This window comes from Astatotilapia calliptera, chromosome 5 (genome assembly GCF_964374335.1).
Source record: "Astatotilapia calliptera chromosome 5, fAstCal68.1, whole genome shotgun sequence".
Taxonomy (NCBI): domain Eukaryota; kingdom Metazoa; phylum Chordata; class Actinopteri; order Cichliformes; family Cichlidae; genus Astatotilapia; species Astatotilapia calliptera.
Window position 1 is genome coordinate 5,837,798 of NC_137426.1, and position 19,586 is coordinate 5,857,383.

Below are 19,586 nucleotides of genomic sequence, written 5' to 3' on the forward strand. Positions count from 1 at the left end.
CAGCTTCTCTAACATCATGGTCTATATAGAGCCTGCCTTATTTTGCGTACTGAATGCGGTGCATGTGTGTCTATGCAAATGCATGTCTGTTTGTCTTTATCTGTGTATTTCAGTGTCTGTATGAGTTGACACAAGCACTTTGTGGTCTCAGAGGAATTAACCAAGCGTCTGCCACCTGACCCCGTTGACTCTGACCATCCTGGGCTCAGCTGATACGCGTGCCTTGTGGCCCTGACATGTGGATGACAAAAAAGCATGAAGAGTGGGAGGAGGCCAAGGACAGAAGGACCGGCAGGCAATGAATGATTATGATGACTAGGGCCATCTTGCTTGCCTCTGCAGCCTCCCCTCCACACCCCAGTAGAAATCCTGGACTTGGCCCTGGCTCTGGCTTACACATGGACAAGTGATCTGGCTTGGGTCGGCGTGGGTGAAGTGTCACCACCAGGCAGGGTCTGGCCTGTCAGCTGTCAGGGATGACAGGAGGAGACTAGAGGAGGTGTGTAAATAATAGAGGAAAATTGGTAAAGGTAAATAATCGCAAAAAGAAAATAGCTGAGGAGGGTGGATTTGTAAAAAGAAAGCTGAGGGAACAGACAAAAAAAGGAGATAATTTTGGAGGAGCTGACTAAAACAATGGATGAAAGGGAACAGGTTTTGCGGAGGTGTCATATCTGCCAGGCCTTATGCAACCTACAGTGCTCACACAGATGGCACGACTGCTGAGAAAGTAGGGTAAACAGTACCAGCTAATGACTTGCCCCCTCTTGACTTTGTACAGTGAGCTGAGAAAGCACATTATTGGAAAAAAGGGCAATCTCTCATGTGGATTAAGAATCTGTCAGGTCAACCATTGTACAGTGAAGAGTGAATAGGTAAATATGGGGGCTGGTGTAGTAATGGTCAAAGCTGGTTATAACTGAGCTCCACAGAGTTTGGAGAAGCCGTACCCAAAGGCTCGAGAATACTATGTCTCAACACTGAGAAGAAAAACACAAAAACCTCTAATCATTACCATGTCACAAAAATCAGATAAGAGCCAAATATCCTTGAGCAAAATATTAACCCCATGTTGCCCTCCAATGCATCCATCGGAGTGTGAATGCGAGTGAATGTTAGAAGCCCTAAAAACCTTAGATAAAGTGTTTGTGTGAATGGGCATGATTGGGTAAATGCACAAGTTGTATAAAGCGCTTTGAGTGCTCAGTGAGAGTAGAAAAGCGTTATATAAGAACCAGTCCACTTACCATTCTCTTTATACTTAAAAATGAAAATGCTCATGCATTAGGTCGCATGCTAATATTAGTCCTACAGTTTAACAGGGAGGGGGTTTACATATTGCTAAAACCTTGTAACAGCTCCAAATACATTTGGCTAGTCATCCAGTCAGCTCATAGTTCAGGTCAGTGTATTTGCTGTGTAACAGTCTTGGTTTGATTAAAGAGGCTGTGACAAAGAGGCTGAAAGAGGTTCAAGGGGGAGCAATGGCCAGCTGTCACATTGAGGGACCACAATGGCCACTGAAAATCCTACCACCATCTAAGCCTGTTTCTTCATTGACTCCAGTCTCCCGCTAACTGACTACTCACTTCTTTGTTAACCTGTCACAGGGCTAGTTGACAAGATGAGTTAGGACATTGTTGTCACTGTCAAAGATATTGTTTAAACTTATACATTTAAAGGGTGACTCACTGAATTAGTACTAGATTAGATCACAGTGACTGATGGAGTTCCCTACTGAAATAATAACAGATGTACTACAATACAGGGGCATTACAGTATTTCAGTGAAGCCTGTCTGAAGTAGTACTGCTAAGTAGTTAAGGTGTGCGCACAAGTGGTTTACAATTTGGGGTGTTTATTTTAAGTTTACAACCGCTGTCCAACTTAAACAATGAGTTGACTCATATAAATAGATTTGAATTCAATTCAATTTTATTTATATAGTGCCAAATCACAACAACAGTCACCTCAAGGCGCTCTATATTGTACAGTAGATCGTACAATAATAGATTTTTTGCATGCTCATGCGTGCTTATTTTTTGCATACTTCTTATATTGTTCAGTGCTGTGTTTAACTGTATGTTTTCCACGCCTGTCAGGCATAAAACCAACCCTATTTACCGGAACTATAAATAGGCTTCTTATGTTATTATAAAGAAAGTTAAAACTGTGTTACTCTCCTATAAGTGTAACTTAACTATTGAAAAATGCTATCTGAATGTGAACAGTAAGTGCTCTAGTGAGTGGCAAATGCAACTCTTGTAAAATCTGAAGATTCTGAACAGTTTTATCTTAAATAATAAGGAATGTGTTGTGAATGTGTATTCTTTCATTGTTATGTTGCTTGTGAGAACAGCACAGTCAATAACACCTGACTTGCACAGACACTGACTGACACAGCATATTGGCTCATGTGTCCCCAAACTGTAACTCCCCCTGATCTCCTGCTTCTCATTAAAACGATTAGTGTCCCTTACCCCTTCTTTGCACATGAAGGGGGGAGGCACACAGCGCCGGTAGCTGATAGCTCTTCAAGTCTTCCATGGCAGGAGTAGTAGGTAATGACTCCTGCCTGCCACGGTGGACCTTAATTTGTCATTGTAGCACAGCAGCTGTGCAGCATGCTGCAGAGAGCAGGTGGCAGCCTGGCAGGAGTGGAGGATGGGGAAGGGGGGGGGGCGGTTGCTGGAAGGGAGAAGAGGCGGAGGAGGTGGTGGTGTGGGGTGGACAGGAGCGTGTGGCATATGTGGATGGGTGCGGGAGGGGTGGATGGAGAGCTGATGGTGGCTGGGTGTGTATATGCGTGTCTCGGGGGTGGTACAGTTGACAGCCTTCTCAGCCAGCATCCAAATATTATGCTGGTAAAGAAAAAAATAACACGTGAGACTCTGGATGCAATCCAAAACAATTTGTGGCTTCGACTCAACAGATGACACACAAAATATTCAACTTTGTTTTAACTTGCGTGCAAGTTTATTGTTCAAAGTTCAACATTAATTCATCCCTAAAGGGTAAATATCCACCATAGTTCTCTCGTCTTTGCTCGTTTCAGTGACAATTTGTGAAAGCTTTCCGAGCGATAGATTTAGGCTATGAAAAACAAAATCAATACACCAACAAGTTGAGGTCGTAAACGACTTTGCTCAAGGCAATGGAAGTGTGTCTGCTGTGAGGATTATGCGAGCTGAACTGGTGTCCTATTGTTGCCGCTGGGAGTTAATCATTACTGTTTCCCTGCTGCAAACGAGCGTTATTGGCTTTCTGCTTAAATGCTTACAATTAGTACCGCCCACTCAGATATTCTCTGTTGCGTTTGAGAAAACATACCTGATGCCTGGCGTTGGACTGGATCGATTGTCTCCGGCACATCGTGCTTCATTGTTTCTTCATTATTCTTAAGTGTTTAGAAGGTTTTTGGTTTGGAGGAAGGTCTGCCAAAAAATAAGCGAGAGAAAGTGCTTGAAAAGAAGCGCCAACCAACATTCCGCCAAGAGCAAGAAAACTCATAAAGACGAAGGGCATGGTCGGAATGCCGAGTGCTTTAACTTGTAAGTGAACCTTTAATGCATTTATTCCATATTGAAATGCATCCTGTGTGACTATGCGACCTTTTATCTGATATAGTGAATATTTACAGGTGTGTTCCTGATTTTTTTGCACCTGCGCTTTTATGCATACTGTTGAACAAATGGCCGGTATGTCCTATTCTCGCGTTACATAATTAAGAATCCAGGATCTCAGTTAAAGAGACGTCTTTGCCTCCTAATGAAAATAAAGCAGAACTTTATTTACTTAATATGTGAGGGAAAGAGTATTGTTATCAGAGTTTCTCTCAGAGGGGAGGCTGAGTCTTCGGAAAAACACCTTTTGAACGTGTTACTTCACATTACATCAAATCATTATGATGAGCAAACAAAAACTCGGTTATCCTTTTGTCTGGTAAGATCTTACGCTCATTACGATCCATTAAAGAGAGTGAATAAACTATGCATAACACATACTCTGTTGGATGCATTATCCCTTATATAGCCCCCACAACAAGGCTATTATGCTCCCATTTGATTGAATAGCAGCTTGTGGTCTATGTGTCTTTTCAGTGGAGGATTTGGAGCCCTTAATCCACCAGACTAAGTTTTTTTCCTCTCTTTCCACCATCTGGAGTTTACAGCTTTTCAAGACAAAAACACCAGGCGGTGTGAAGCCAGGCTGGAACTCCTGCTTTATGCCAGGAGGAGTTTTTTTTCCTCTTTGTCTGTAGTTTCTTCCTGCTGTACTGCTGACACTGAGGGTCAATAGTACAGCCATGCAAGGCAGCTTGACTGTGGTGTGACTGGATCCCACTTATGTGTGCTGCTAAGTGTGGATTTGATGGGAATGGATGTGTTTAAACGCTGGATTTATAGCATCACTTAGTTGTTCAGTAGTCCACATGTGAGAACCACAATAAAGAGTCTGGCATCTTCTGTTGAAACAATTGTGACCAACATATGATGCAAGTGGGGTCAGCAGAGCCTGAAGGCTTGACTCTGGACATGTGTTTCTGTGACCCCCTGCGAGGACTCCATTTGGCCTCTTTCTCACCACAGAATAACAGATAATCAGATGACAAACACATCAACTTAATAAGATGCTGATGTTTTGGTGGTGAGAGTGGTAATGATGATGACAGAGTTACAACGGCCACCAGGGAGCAGCAGAGTGTGTACTGTAATGCAAAACTACATACATGATGGATGCTGGATTTGAAAGTGATTATTGTTTTGGAAAATTTGGTTCCACTCTTAAATCAGAAAGGATAAAATGTGGGTACTCTTCTGTTTTACCGTAATTGCTGTTTAGTTAGAGTAATTTGATGCTATGCAGAAAGCTAAAAAGCCCTCTGGGAAGGATGGATGTTCTAAGTTCACTGGGAAAAAATGTACTGAAGAGCATTTGTTTCAACATTGCTACACCATAGTTGATCATTTCCATTCTCTCTTGATTTAATTAACTCTACTTGAAAACATATGGATAATCTTCAACTCAGATTATTCTCCTCCTTCTCTTGTTCTCTTTGGGCTGGGGTACAGAGTCAGATTCCAATCCTCTGACATTAAAAAAGGAAATAAACGACAAAGGGGCCCTGCAGGTTTGAATTAGAGACTTTTAATTGGTTTTGGCTTGAGTGGGTTGTTAGCATTGCCAGACGTGGGCCCTTAGTGTTTTGCCATGTGGGAGAATTTCCCCATCCTGGAGGTAGAGAAAGGTGCCTGCAGAGCTTTCGAGTCACCCCTGCACTGTTTCTTGTTCGTGTAGACTGATAGCTTGCATGCAGTTGTGTCTGCATTATGTGTTATGTATCTTGTAATGTGTGAAAATATTTTTTTCCCAGTGTGTTATAAATGCTTGTAGCTTTTAAGGGTGTGTGTCATGCATGTGGTTGGCTGTGTTTTCATATAATGCATGTACTTGGGTGTGCGTGTGTGTTTTGTGTGTCAGGCTGTGAGCCCAGTATCCTTCTCACTCCCTCTGGTCTCTGCGTGGGTCTTTTCAACCAGCACTACCACCTGTTAGTGTTTTACTCAGGCCCCAAGGCTACAATGACTGCAGAACCTTGCAGATTTGCTCATCAAGCCCATCAGATCGACTCCATTGCCTTAAATCTGGCTCCCATTTCCTATCACAGGGCCGTTCTGAGCTGGATTGCTTGCAGTTCAGCTGAGTCAAGACTGTGGACAATTAAACAAGTTTGAGTTTAGTTGAGATTGATTAATTACTTGTGAGCGACAACATTTTATTCAGCATGTTCCACTGCTGGATCACACTGGAGTGTTTGCTAAGTGTGGTTTTAGTGGTTAAAGAGATGTTTAAAGTCTGGATTTATCGGGTTACTTTGTAGCCCAATTTGGCAAATGTGTCATACACAGCAAAGATTCTGGCACCATCTGTCTGAGTAATAATCTGAAAAGACAATTTGAATAGACTTTAATTGCAAGTGCCATATATCTAGTGCTAATCGTCATTTACAGTGAAAATTGTAGTCAAAGATGGAAATGAACTCTGACTGTAATAAACAGAATTTACTCCCTTCTTACAGGAAATGAAAATATATCATCTCTGCAGCCTAAACCGCTGCAAACTGCATCATCAGTCCATTTAAACAGATGGGATTTGTCATGTTTTATGTTTCGTGAGACCTCTGAGCTTTTCCGTCCCATTGTCTGTTTCCAATTCAATCCTCTGTGATCCCATGTCTATTACTTCAGACAGTGTGGCAACCTGAAGCAAAGGTTTGAAAAAAAAGGGGGGAAAGACAGAAGTGACCTAACAGTTAAAGGAACAAAACAGTGAGAGAATGGGAGTAGAAAGAGATTAACTGTCAGGGAGAATGTGAGGCTAATTGAAGCCAGTTTTGCACAGCTGTTTCTTGTTGCTGTGCGGTACTGCACAGAGCGGCGGAGACAATAGGATCCAGATGTGATCTTGCACTGAGGATCACCCGGCAATAACAATCCTCAGAAATAGAAGGCGTACAGGAGACGGGAGATATTAAGAGTGTCCGTGCTCGTCTACTCTTTTAACAAAACATCACTTCTCCACCTTTGAAAGATAACCCAGCTGTGCCTTTCAGTCTTGATTGCAGGTCTCAGCTTGGTTTCTGAGTGTTGTTAATACTCTCATTTTGTTATACTGCCAACCACCGCCATGACCTCTGTACTCAGGTGTCACTGGTAGCGTAAACATCGCTTTGACACATTTGACTATTCCAAAAAGGCGGCTTGCAGGATTTGAGAGTGGTTTTGCATACTTGTCATATGGCTTTTTAAGGACTCGGCCAAAAGGGACTAAAGCCTCTTTCCCTTTTGTGTGTTCATCTGTTAACAGTCTTTCCTTTAAATTGTCGTGTGAAAAAAAAAAACTCAACAAAAAAACCAAGCATCCTTTATCATTTTTGAGGAAGAAATGCAAGTCCTGCGGTTGTGCGCAGGCATTTATTTGTTTGTCGACTTTAAGTGGAGGGACACTGGCTAGGAACAAAAGTGTCCAGTCACTTCAGAGCAATTTGGCCGAGAAAAAAAAGAAAAAGCAAGTGAAAGAAATGGATTACCACATTATGCTTTCTTAATGCCTGTCTCTCTGTTCCCACTTCTCATGCCTTTCACCCCCTTCCATCATTTCCCACTTGGCTCAGACAAAGAGGAGTTAGCATTGGTTACCCTTTTCTCCACGCCTCCTTTCTCACCCCCTGTTTCTGTCTCATGTTTCTCTCTCCTTCCATCCATCCTTTCTTTGTTCCCTCTCTTCCCTCCCTATGTTTCTGTCCCCTTTTCCTCTATTTATTTGACCTTTTTTCCCCTCTTTCCATCCGCACTCATCTGTCTGGTCTACTGTGTTGAGTCCAGCTAAACACAGCTGCAGCTTGCCTGTCACTGGCCAGAAGAAAGCTGACATCCAGCTGTGTGTGAGTTATTATTGAAGACTCATGTGAGAAAACACAGTGCAGGGTCTGACAAGATGAAAAAGCAATATCGCAGCTTTAAAACCAATCTCCTTTCCCCCTGTTGAAGTTGTCACTTCTGAAACATTTTTTTAACATAAATAAATTCCTTAAGTCTTGTTTTGTTTGTTTGTATATTCAAGTAATACATCAAAATAATCATTAATTGTCAGCTGTAACATGTGTAGTGTTTATGGTAAGCATGTGCAACAAGCACAGCTTGTGTCTGACCCAGTATATCACTTCTTCCCATGACAAATAGTTGAATGGAGATGATGTAAAGCCTTGGCCCGATATTCTTTTCATATTTGACGCACACACACGCATGCAGTGAATGCAACACTGAATGTGTGATTTTTGCCAAAGTCAATATAACTCTCAAGCTGTTCTTTTCCTCTGTGAATTTTATGAATTTTGTCAAGTTCACGTCATGTGTCCTCACTCTGATTCCTTGCCTGCTAATCGTAGACACATACACAAGCTTGCATTGTAGACTGCCTGTGCTTGCTCTCAACATGTTCTCGGTGCAACTGTTTATTATCTTGTCCTCAGCTGGTGTCTCTGCTTATTGTCTTTGCTTGTTTGTCCCAGCAGAGTACTGTAGCAAGATGTCATACCCGCAGTGAGTATGCAAAGCAACGGCAAAGCAGGTGATGCCACAGTCCCCTATTGTTCGCCGGGATATTTAGGGGACTTGGCTCACAAGATTAAGCATGACGGTTGGGAAAGCAGGAGGAGGTTTGGCTTTGTTTGTTATATCTTTAAAAGAAAAGGAATCACACCGAGCAAAACTGTAAATACTACCGTCATTCTATTAGTCTTCAGCAGACACATCTGAAAATTATACTGCAACATTGACAAGTCCAAACATCCCTGAGGCTTAACCTAGGGAAATGCCAACACATGCCCCTGAATGTGTGCGTGGGTGTGTGTTAGCAAAGCCAGCCGTTATCTTCCCTCAGCTTTAATTGAGCCCTTCAGAAATCCCAAACACTATTACGCACACACAAACACACACTGAAAGTAAAGCCTGGAGGCTCTATCTCAGCCAGGCCAGGTGTTCCCGGCTCCACTGCCAGATGAACCACCTGCAGATCACAGGTGTGGCCATCGCCAGGGAAGAGAACAACACAGCTGCTCCTGCAGCCTCGGGGAGAGAAAGAGAGATATAAGGTTCATAGAGAATGACCTGCTGGTAGCAGGGAACTTCACACATCAGGTACAAAAACAGTCTAAAGTAACATTGAATCATAGGTGTTGTTGTCATCATATTCCTTATAGAAAAAAACAACTGTTCAGCTCAGCTCACGGCAGTGTGCGTTTAACTGAATCAGTGATAGCACTGACGTGTGGGACTACTATACTGAAAACAGAGTGATAGTCATGCTATTTCTAGAGCTCAGTGAAATTGAGAGAAGGTTGCTAAAACTAAACCTTTGGACATTTTAATTCATCAAAAGAAAATCTTCTGTTATGACAGGTTTTTTTTGTGTATTAATGAGCAGAGAAGATGAACGGTTTGGAGGTTCAAGTTTGTCATCTTAAAGTGACGTCCTTTGCAAAGAAATAATTCCGTATTATATAAATTATGAATTTCAGATGTGGAAAAAACAAAACTTTTCTGTTATTCGTTCCCTGCTTTAAACAAAACTGCCACTAAAGTATATCCTGTTGTCCTTAAAGGAATGTGCAGAATGTAGTTACTCACTGTATATGTTACATCTGTGTGTGGGCTTGTCCAAGTTTTAGCAAGCACGCACTCTTTTAACACAAAACGTCTCCCAAACATGGAGTTGTTTATGAGAGCTATTCATGTTTATGTGCCGACAATTGGGTGAGGCTGGCAACGCAGAGCGACTTCTGATCTGCGGTATCATTTTCCAATTAGCAAAATTGCTGCATTTAAAGATTTAACTATAAGCGCCATAGATGGATATCCCCGACAGGGAATCTGCTACATAAGTTAAACAAGAGAGCAGCTGGAGAGACTTTGAAAAGTGTGTGGTTGTTGAATATCGTTTAAGCGGCGTTATTGGTGAGAAGGGTTTGGCGTCTGGCTATGCACTTGGCTTTGCTGTGTGGAAACTTTAGGAAGATGCAGCCAAGCGAGCGTGTGACCCGCCGCTCATAAATTTCAAGCACACATGCAGCCACTCTCTCACTCTCCCTCATACCAACACACAAGCGCTTTCTCACTTACTTTCCCTCTCGCTCATAAACACACACTTATGCGTGAATCTCCCACTTCTTACACTTTCTCGTCTCTGTTCGTCTCCATCTTGTTTTGCTCTCTTAAACACACTTGTCGCACCCAAAGAGCAGCTTTGTGTCTCCCCTCCGTGCGTGGAGTGTAATAGGAGATGTGATGGTTTTCCGTGGGTGAGCAGGCGGGTCAGGCCTTACTTAAACTAATGGCTCCCAGCAGTGTTGAATAGCCAGACACAGTGGAGCCGAGGCCTGAGGTTTTGGAATGCCACTGCCGGCTCAATGCCTGCCTTTCATCGGCACTGAGTGAAGGAGAGAAAGAGAGCGAGTTAGAGAAAGGAAAAAAATAAAAGAAAGCGGGGGGAGAAGAGGAGGGGAAAGAAGAAAATACGGGGCTCATTTGTTATGGGTGATATGAGGATGACTGAAAAGGAGGGCACAATAGTCTTTGAATGGAAGGACAGAGTGGGGTGAGGGCAGGTCCGTAGACCGGGGGAAGAGGTGAAGGGAGAGGCGTGTTTGAGCTTGTGGGATGTCAGGAGGGGGTAAAGTACCAGTCGCTAGTTGTTTTGTGTAAGAGCAACGTGGGACCCCTCCTGACCAGTCACCCGTTTGTTCTTAATGTCTTGATGGATGAGCTTTGAACAAGTCTTGAGGGAGTCGGTATAGCCTTGTTCAAACTAATGCAGATAATTTAAACATTTCTCTTCTCTTTTGCCTTTCATCCCAACTGTGTGACCATAACTGACCGACAAATACATCCCGTTGGAAATTCCCTAAAAACTCAATACATTTGAAATGCAGACAATGTGTATGTCATATCTCATATGTTCAGACTGATTTGTTCCTATATTATGCTGTAAATGCACTCAGCATTTCACTCTTTACCACTTTAAACAATGCAGCATTTTTTAAAAGTTCACATTTTGTGGTTGTTCTCCTTCTTTATCAGGCAAAAAAGTCTGTAAAACTGTATCTGTGATGTAAGGAGCTAGGAAAGAAAAGTTGCTGGACATATTTAAGTCTCTAAGACTGGACTTAAAGTAGTCCAGTTGCTTTGTGTGTTCTTTCCAAGCTCCTTGGACAGACACCTCTTACACAGACGTACTGTATCTGTGCTTTGCATGTCTGCACATGATGCATCAGATAATTCGCTAAAGGGGTTCCCCTTTGTGCTGAAATATGACAGAGAGGGAGTTCTTGAGCAAGTTTCAGTAATGCCATGAGTTGGGAGTGAAAATCTGTTGGTACGGGAAGTTTTGAAGGGAACAGCTCTGTACGCAAACGCATCTGCAGCTCAGTCTAACTGAGCCATCTGTGTGCATAGCTTTTTTTGCAAGAGAGCCAGAGAGCATGCATGTGCCTTCCTTTCAGTGTGAGTTCAATTTAGTGTTAAATTTGAGCATTTACAGTTAGGAAAGACTTCCTGCTATCACTACCCAAAATTTAAGTCAATAGAATTATAAAACTGTCTCGTAGTAAAGTATTTATTAAGTCATGTTTGACGTTTTAGGTGGTAATGATTAAAGCATGATAAAGAAACACATCACTTACGCCTTCTTTTCTGAGGTTTAAGGGCCATACAATACTGCTGCGCAAATCAGACTACGTAATTTCTGGACAAATTGCAGTCAGACTGTTGCTTGGCCACAGGTGGCCCCAATAAAATGGTCAAGCTTAGATAACTGATTCACAAACAGTCGGGGACACCAACAGAAGGATAGATAAGTTTAGATAGGTTGGAAATGTGTACAGATTAGCCATTTGTCCAATTTTCTGAGAAGGAGACAAGGGACATATGGTAATATTCAAATGAATCAGTTCATCAACTGTCAATAGCTTGCACCTCAGCAGTTGGCTACTATGGGGATGGCATGTGTCTGTGTAACCAGAGAGGTCTGTGTAAAATTTCTCTCAGCTCTGCTGTTCAAGAAAAAGCTTATAAATTCAGAACCACAAGTTGTATCAACATGATTTAAAAAACCATAAGAGTCACAAGAAGTTGCTGTTTTTTGTGTTCCTAGTCTTAAAAATGTGGTAAGGGAAGTAAAATGGAAAAATAAAAAGCAGCTTGTTTATGCTTTTCCCCTAAACTCCTTGACTGAATCATAATGGGAGTCAATTTGGCATTTACATAGCCCTTCTCTTACTCAAATACATCTAAATCAAAGCGTGTACATGCGTTAGCTTGGAGGAATGCATTGTTTGAAAGAAGATAAATTTCCCTATGATCTGGTGTAAAATGATGCTTGTAAAGTGATCATTGTGGGTTTATTAGTAGATTGAAGACACATTTTTCATTAAAAATGAGTCCTTTTTAGCCTTCTAATTCACTTGAACAGGGAAGGATTTGAGGGATTTTGTGGAAATTTTCAGTTATTTGAAACTCAAAACATCAAGAAAGCCAAAAAACATCATCTCACTGCAGGGTGAGTCAGTTTGGTGTGTGAATGACCTTTCTGTGACAAACAAGGAAGAGATAAGCTTAACATAAACTGGCACTCTTTGGTTTGCAACCTTTGCACTTTGCACTTTTCGGGTGGCATCAGTTGTTAATTTTTGGTGAAAAAGTGTCTAATTATCATTCATCAACATTGCTTACAAGACACAGCTTTTAGATTGTGAACTTCCATTTAACTAATAATGGAAGAAAATAATGACTTCAGTGTTTTATTCAGTTTCCATAAAAATTAAGGACATTAAAACAGAAGTAAGAGTTTGTGTTTGGAAGATTCTGGGAATCTTACCATCCTCCAATACTTTCCCACCGTCAATAACCAACACATACGGTAAAAAGGAGCTTTGCACTGTCTGTTTTTTGTTTGCATGACCTATTGTTTATCTGATCCCAAAGACAGAGAGAAAATAGCCCTCACTTTACCCTTGATTACTACCGAGAAGCATCTTATTTGATCTCTATTTTTTGCCTCTATCTGTATTTTTTTTCTTTTTTTTATTACAGTAAATGGTCCATCAGATAGCAGTAGACCTTAGATAAATGTGGTGTAGACAATGTAATGGAAAATGCATTCTTTCAAGATCAGACAGGGAAATCTATGGCTGTGTCAAATTAGCCAACATCAGGATTCTGAACAGTGATCAGATGGAGGTATAGAGGGAAAGGAAACCGAGGGGGGCTGGTCCATGCTGGTAAGATGCGTAAAGAGAAGAGGGGCAGCAATGATGAGATTTAGCGGGAAAAATAGCAACAATATGGAAAATTACCCATAATTCTTATCAGCTAGCCTGGCAACTACCTCCTTTCTTTGCTGGCCTGACTAGCCTGATTTACAAAAAGAGACATTTGAGTATGCCCGCACGAACTAACCGAGATCCACAGAGCAAGAGGAACTGTTTTTACATGATTTTAGGATAATGTCTAGTGAATTAGGTTACATGATTGCTGCCCTTTTCATGTTTCTGACATGAACACAGCAGGAGATGGTCAAATGGCATGTCACTGTGGGAAATAATCTATTTGGTTTAGGTGAAGCTTCTGCCTGGGTAGAGGTTGAAGCAGGCAAGTACAACAGACTGGAGTGCTGAGAGGTTAAAGGAGGTTAATGTAAGATATGACTGTGCCAGACTTTTGCATTTTCATATACACCTCACTGAAGCAGTGTTTAAGAAAGTTCAGGTCTGAGGTACATACGTAAAAATTACAAAATCTATATCTGCTAGGAAACTGATGGTGGAAATATTAAACATTTAGTGGGATTTCAATAAAAAGTTTTCATAATGAATATGGAATTCAGTGTGTGTGGGACCAGAATTATTATTATCTTGTAGTGTTGAATAGGGATGGGTATTGTTTAGGTTTTATCCGATACCAGTACCAAACCGGTACTTTTAAAACAGTGCCGGTGCTTAAACAGTGCTCGAACCGGTGCTTAAAGAATGGAGAACACAAAATTGGTCCAAAAACCTCTCATGTTTAGCTGTTTTTTTTGTAAAAAGATAACAATGTTAGCCTTTTCTGCAGCTATAGGGGATTTATGGCATCACTCTTGGCTGGAAGCAGTGCTTAAACAATGGAAAAAACACAAACTTTGTCCAAAAACCTCTCGTGTTTAGCTGTTTTCCACTTTTTCTTTTGTCATTTTAGCCTTTTTGGCCAGGGTGAAGGGAGTATCTGCCATGACACAAGAAGACAGCCGCATGTAACTACGACGGTGTTTGCTAGTTCACCTTACATGCATTAATGTAATAATGTGGTTAGCCTACTCAACGCAAATTACACACGAACAACATTAAGCTACTCATGCAGAGTAGATGATGCTGCGGCCATCATCATCATTTCTGCTACACTGGCAGGGCTAGGGGCCAGGACTCTCCTCTTCGGGTTTTTGGGGGATGTTGCTAACTCCGGGTCCGATAACAGGCACCACACCCGCAGTAGATGTGCTCGGTGTGAGCTCTTGCAGCAAGCTATCAAATACGGCGCATTTCTCGGCTTTTAAAAAAACGCTATGCGTCGCCAGGTGTTTCATCAGATTCGAGGTGTTACCTCCTTTGCACAGTATCAGCTTAAAGCACTTGTTGCAGGCTGCTGAGTTTGCATCTTTTGCTGTGAAGTACAGCCAGACTTTTGACCGCTTCGCCTTGGGCATTTTTAATCTGTAGCTCTGCTCTAAAAGAACGTACGTACCTGGGCCCGCCTACTACGCTTGCAAAGGTAAAATGATTGGCTGGCCTCAACATACAGTTGAAGTTCCTTAAACATTCAGCCACGTTACCCAGTAAATTATTTGCATGCACAATCAACATATGAGTAGCCTCTAGAACCACTAGTATATTTGGATTAATTCAATTTTGTTAATGTGTCGGATTATTATTTTCTTTACGTGAGGCATCATACTGGCAGATTCCATTGTTGTTGTATTTCTGCATTCCTGTTTTTTGTATGAGGACCATCTATGTGAGTGTAAAAACACGGTATTCTACTTTCTGTACTTGCGCCACTTGTATATGCTGTAGAGCTATAAACGTATCTGTCATCACAATAATGACCCATTAGAAAACAGTTTTCACTAGAAACACATGCATTCAGTGATCCAACCGTGTAAAACTGTGTTAAAAATGATTGGATGGAATTAATTTCGGATTGGTCTCAAGTACTCAGCAGGGTATAATAAAGCAATCCAAATGAAGGGATAGACACATGATACGCTCAACTTTTTTTCTGTTCTTTCCCATCAACATTCAGCGGTCCTGAATGTGTACACACACACACAGGCACACACAGAGGACCTAATGTTCTGTCTTGTTTACCCAATCACCATATTCCCATATATTTCCCCTTTTCATCCATCTTCCACTAATTTTTTTCTGGCCTTTCTAAAAAATGTTGTTTACTTTTTCTAAAAGTAGAAGTTTGGCTCGGGAGCGTGTGAACAGTAACAGATGCTGCACAGTCTCTGGTTCTGTCTCTGTCTCACTCTTTATCTCTCACACATACACACAATGACAAACAGCTGCAAGAGGCTTGAGCAGCTACAGTAAAAAGAACGCATAAAATATATACATGCACCATGATAAGTTTTTATAGAACTAATACAGGCTAACATAGAATATATTGTTTTCCTTATTTGGGACCCTTCTGGAAAGAGTTTTTGTGTAGTGAGTGTAGTGATCTCAAAATCTCAGCAGAGGGTTTGTTGTAAAAAGAAAAGTTGAACCATCACAGTGTGTAACAATGCATTGGACACTGTTATGTAAAACTTTTGAAGAGAGAAATGAAATTTAGGCACAATAAATACATTATAGGTGAACCTTTCAATGGTTGATTCAACAAAATAAAAATAAAGCACGTCTAAAAAGTGAACGTAAAACAGAAATCCAAAAGGAGGTACTTGAGAAGAACTAGACAAAGATGGAGCTGGTTACAGAATATATACATATACACATATGCAGGGATGATTTGTGATTAGGCACTGGAGGTGGAAACAATCAAACACAGGTGAAACTAAGGGGCGGGGCAGACGATAAGGATGGAAAGAAACAATATCAGTCAATCAAAACTTTATTTATAAATTTTGGATAAAACTAAGATCAGGTATAATAGATAGATAGATAGATAGATAGGTAGGTAGGTAGGTAGGTAGGTAGGTAGGTAGGTAGGTAGGTAGGTAGGTAGGTCAGGGACATGGTTTCTTTCCAGTTGTCTGTCCAAAAACTGCATAAAGGGGATTGTGTGAGAACCACTTTCTAAAATGACACATTATAGTCTTGTTAAGCCTTCCTGTGCCAACAGACCATCCATACATCCATCCATGTAATCAATAGAATGGATGTATTCGCCTGTTTCATCTTCTGCCTACCTTACTTCTCCAAAGAGCTTTTTGGGTAATGTAGCACGCAGCTTTGTATATTTAGTATTTATATGCAAATCATTTATCCTTCAAATGTCCTATTATGCTCATTTTCAGCTCTGTATTTTTATTATACAACAGCTCAAATTAATCATTTTTCTTGCACTGAAACAAATCATTTCGCCTCTATTGCTTTTAAGAACACTCTCACCTGAAGATAGCTGTCTTTTATTTGGCGAACCCTAGAAAAAGAATGTTTATAAAGCAAATGGCATACACTGACCAAGCTTTGGCTGTGTGTATTAACCTTAACATAACCTTTTTCTGAAAATATTTATGTTGGTCAAATGTGACGTTGCTTAAATTTGGGCTTTCAATGAGGACTTTCAAGCCAATATTGGTGGAAAAGACTAAAGACCATGCTTGTACATGTAAATCAGTTAGTATCTGATATCTATCACTGGCGTTAGCTCCTCCAGTATGTGCTGCCATCACGTACTGGTAACAGTATAGCTTCATATGCTTGGGCTTCCTAATTTCCCCACCTTTTCACCCCCTCTCTCTCCCTTTCTCACAACCACCTGGTCTTTCCTCTGAGCCTGCTGACTGACCAGATGCACCCTGAATAGAGCAGGCCTTCTACAACAGAGGAGCAGAGAAAGAGGTTATTAAGGGAGAATATTCAGTACAATTTAGGTTTTGACAGCCCACAGCAACATCAACACCCCCAGTGAAGTCTTTTATGACTGTATAGTTTACTATAGGTACATTTCTTTTCTGTGTTTACTTGATCTTAACAGAAACAACTGTGGATGATTGCTGTGTAATAATGTGGCTATATTAAAACTGGCTCTTGTGGCTGGTTTTGACTGCTATGTGTTTGTAGCAATTCTTTGATTCGAAAACTTCACAACAACTTCAATCAAAAAGCCTTAAAAATCTAACATTTGAACCATGTTTCACTGAGAACATTAAAATTTGTCCTTCAGGGTCCTGTTCACTCTTCTGTGGACCAGATAGATTGCAAATTGTTCCATATTTAGAAGTTGTTTGGGGAAAGTTTGGGGATAGTTCTATTAGAGTTCAACACATATTGTCTTTCTTTGTGTATGTGTGAACATCCTTGGCTGGATCGTTATGTTCACCTGTCTGGTTTAAATGCACATTCTCATTATTTTGCCTTGTCAAATTGATCCAAAACCCATAGAGTGGTTTAAAGTGGTCTCGAAAACAGAAGGTAGAGGATGTGTCTTTAGTTACATTAAAAGAGCACAATTATGAGCACCAGTTTTATGCTCATTACACTGACTTCCAGAACATTTTAGAATTCATTTTAAAATCTTAGTACTGATTTTTAAAGCTTTGAATTGTGACGCTCCTCTCTATATTTCTGATCTTTTAGAACCTTACACTCAGCCTGAGATCATCTAATCAAAGGCTGTTGGTAGTCCCCCGAACACGTTTTAAAACCAGAGGTGATAGATCTTTTACAGCGATGGCCCCCAGGTTGTGGAATTCTCTCCCTCCATCTTTACGTTGCCTGGATTGTATTTATTCCTTTAAACATCATCTTAAGACTCATTTATTTAGACTAGCTTTTAACTAGATTTGTGCTGTATGTTTGATTGTGCTGTGTTATGTTTATCAGTTTTATATTATTGTGAAGCACTTTGTGGTTTTCATCCTGTGAAGAGTGCTATATAAATCAATCAAAGTACAGTAAAGTAAACAAAAACAAACAAACTTGATCTTTTATTTAACTGATCATAGTATTTCTGATCATAGTATTTCACGTGAGAAAAAAAAATATTAAAATGAACTGAATCCAGGTCATATTTTCTCTGGGTATGTGTAGACTGCCCAGCCTCAGCTAGGCACAAATATCTTAACCTGCTACTTGTCTCGTGCATAAATCAGGCAGTGATTTAAGTTTAACTCAGTCAAAATGGAGAGCAGAGGACAAGAGAGTAGAAGAGGAAAGAAGAATAACTCATTCATGCTCATCAAGTGCTCCTCAGTCCATTTGCTGGCAAGGCGAGTTGAGCTGGCTGCATTAAGGAACTGAAGAAAAAAAAGAGGGCTACACCGAAAGGGTTGAAAAGGGGAGGGAGGGTTGTTAGTATAAAAACATTTTAAGGGGAGATCCCCACTCTCTTGAGGGGGTGGGAGAGAGTGTGCCCCCCACTTCTACACATACACACATGCATGTACTTTTGTCTTGCTTGGCACAGTCTCTTGTTTAGCCTTTAGGTGCCAAAGCAATTAGTTATGTTAATTGCAAGGTCCATTGCACTGAATGCAGGTTGAATGGGGCCAGTCAGCAGTGGATGATTGGCCAGGATCCACAGGGGAAGGGGAGTGGGGTTCGGGGAGTGGGGGTTGTGACGTTGCTGGAACACTCGACCCATGAAAACAGAGGATGGGACAGTGTGTGGGAAAATAGGGGAGGAGCTAGAGCTGGAAAAGAGAGATTGAGAGGGTGGGAGACAGAGCTTGAGAGAGCAAGCGTGAGAGAGGACGGAAATTCAGTCAGCAAAAGAGAGAGAATTAAGTAAAGCAGCCGTGGCGGAGTCGGTAGCAGAGATAGTAAGAGTGATAGAGAGAGCTTCACATGAGCGAAATAAAAGTAAGTAAGAGTGCGTGTAGTGCAGTGTTCGCTGGTCTGCTCGGTTATCTGTCTCCATCTGGGTGCCATCTGTGTCTTTGGCTCTGGCCTTCACCACACTGGGGCTCACATATGTGGGAATGCAAACACATGCCTGACATATGAAGGTGCGGAGTCACAAGAAGGGACAAAAAGCAAAGGATAAGAAAGCAAAACCCCAATACTGCAGCTGAGTTTCTCAAAGGACTGAGTGGACTCTACACTAGAGTGGAGGTAGGACTGAGCGTGTTCCAATATCAGTTTGTGTTTTTGGAGGATTTTTGTGTTTGTGTGTGAAAAATGCCTTGTTTTCACGAGTGAGTGAGTGTGGCAGATAGTCCACTTTATGTGCCTAGTTTGTGTGTTTCTGTGTGTGTTCCATCCTAAATCCCAGAGCTGCTCTGTGCTGTACAGATGGTGCCTCATCCTTATCTCTTCATCCTTGTTGAGTGAGGTAGAAGCCTCTTTTACCTGTGCACAGAAAATGTCTCCTGCCATATGGGCAAAATATTAATTGCCTTTTAAAAAATACTAATTTGTACTTATGTTTAGAAATATTTTAACATTTAACCAAGACCGTGTGGTTTGACTTTTCTTAGAGAAACTACAATAAACAGAACATTTTTGCTCTTCTGTTTCACATTCACCATTCTCTTTCCTTACCTTATTAGTGAAATGTATGTTTGTCCTATAGTTGCTTGTCTCAGTATGCAGGAAAAAAAAGATAACTACTATGAGAAAAAAGTTGCAGCATTCCCCAAAATTGGTGCAAAGGAGCCAAATGTGTTCTTCCACAAAGTTTAATCTAGCTGGATTGGCTGTGATATCTGGAGCATACTTTTTTTTTCCTCTGTGGGATTCATGTGTGAACAGCCAAAACGGCAACCTCAACCAGATTTCTTTTTAAAAAACTGAGCAATTAGAGTGACTTTGTGTGTGAAAGGGGC

General features: G+C 41.1%; 1 protein-coding gene across 5 annotated transcripts in view; it reads left to right on the forward strand.

Annotated features, from left to right (window-relative positions):
- Window positions 1-3,302: 3,302 nt before the first annotated feature.
- cbfa2t2 (CBFA2/RUNX1 partner transcriptional co-repressor 2) overlaps window positions 3,303-19,586 on the forward strand; it is a 36,295-nt gene continuing 20,011 nt past the window's right edge. For 2 of the 5 annotated variants that reach the window (XM_080301599.1, XM_080301601.1), the window contains exon 1: window positions 15,960-16,029. In XM_080301599.1, coding sequence (XP_080157725.1) covers window positions 15,975-16,029 — 55 coding nt within the window. In that variant the 5' untranslated portion in view covers window positions 15,960-15,974. Of the gene's footprint in view, window positions 3,551-15,959; window positions 16,030-18,477; window positions 18,874-19,586 lie in introns of those variants that run through there. The other 3 variants (XM_026166870.2, XM_026166873.2, XM_026166876.2) reach the window with 3 other exon arrangements.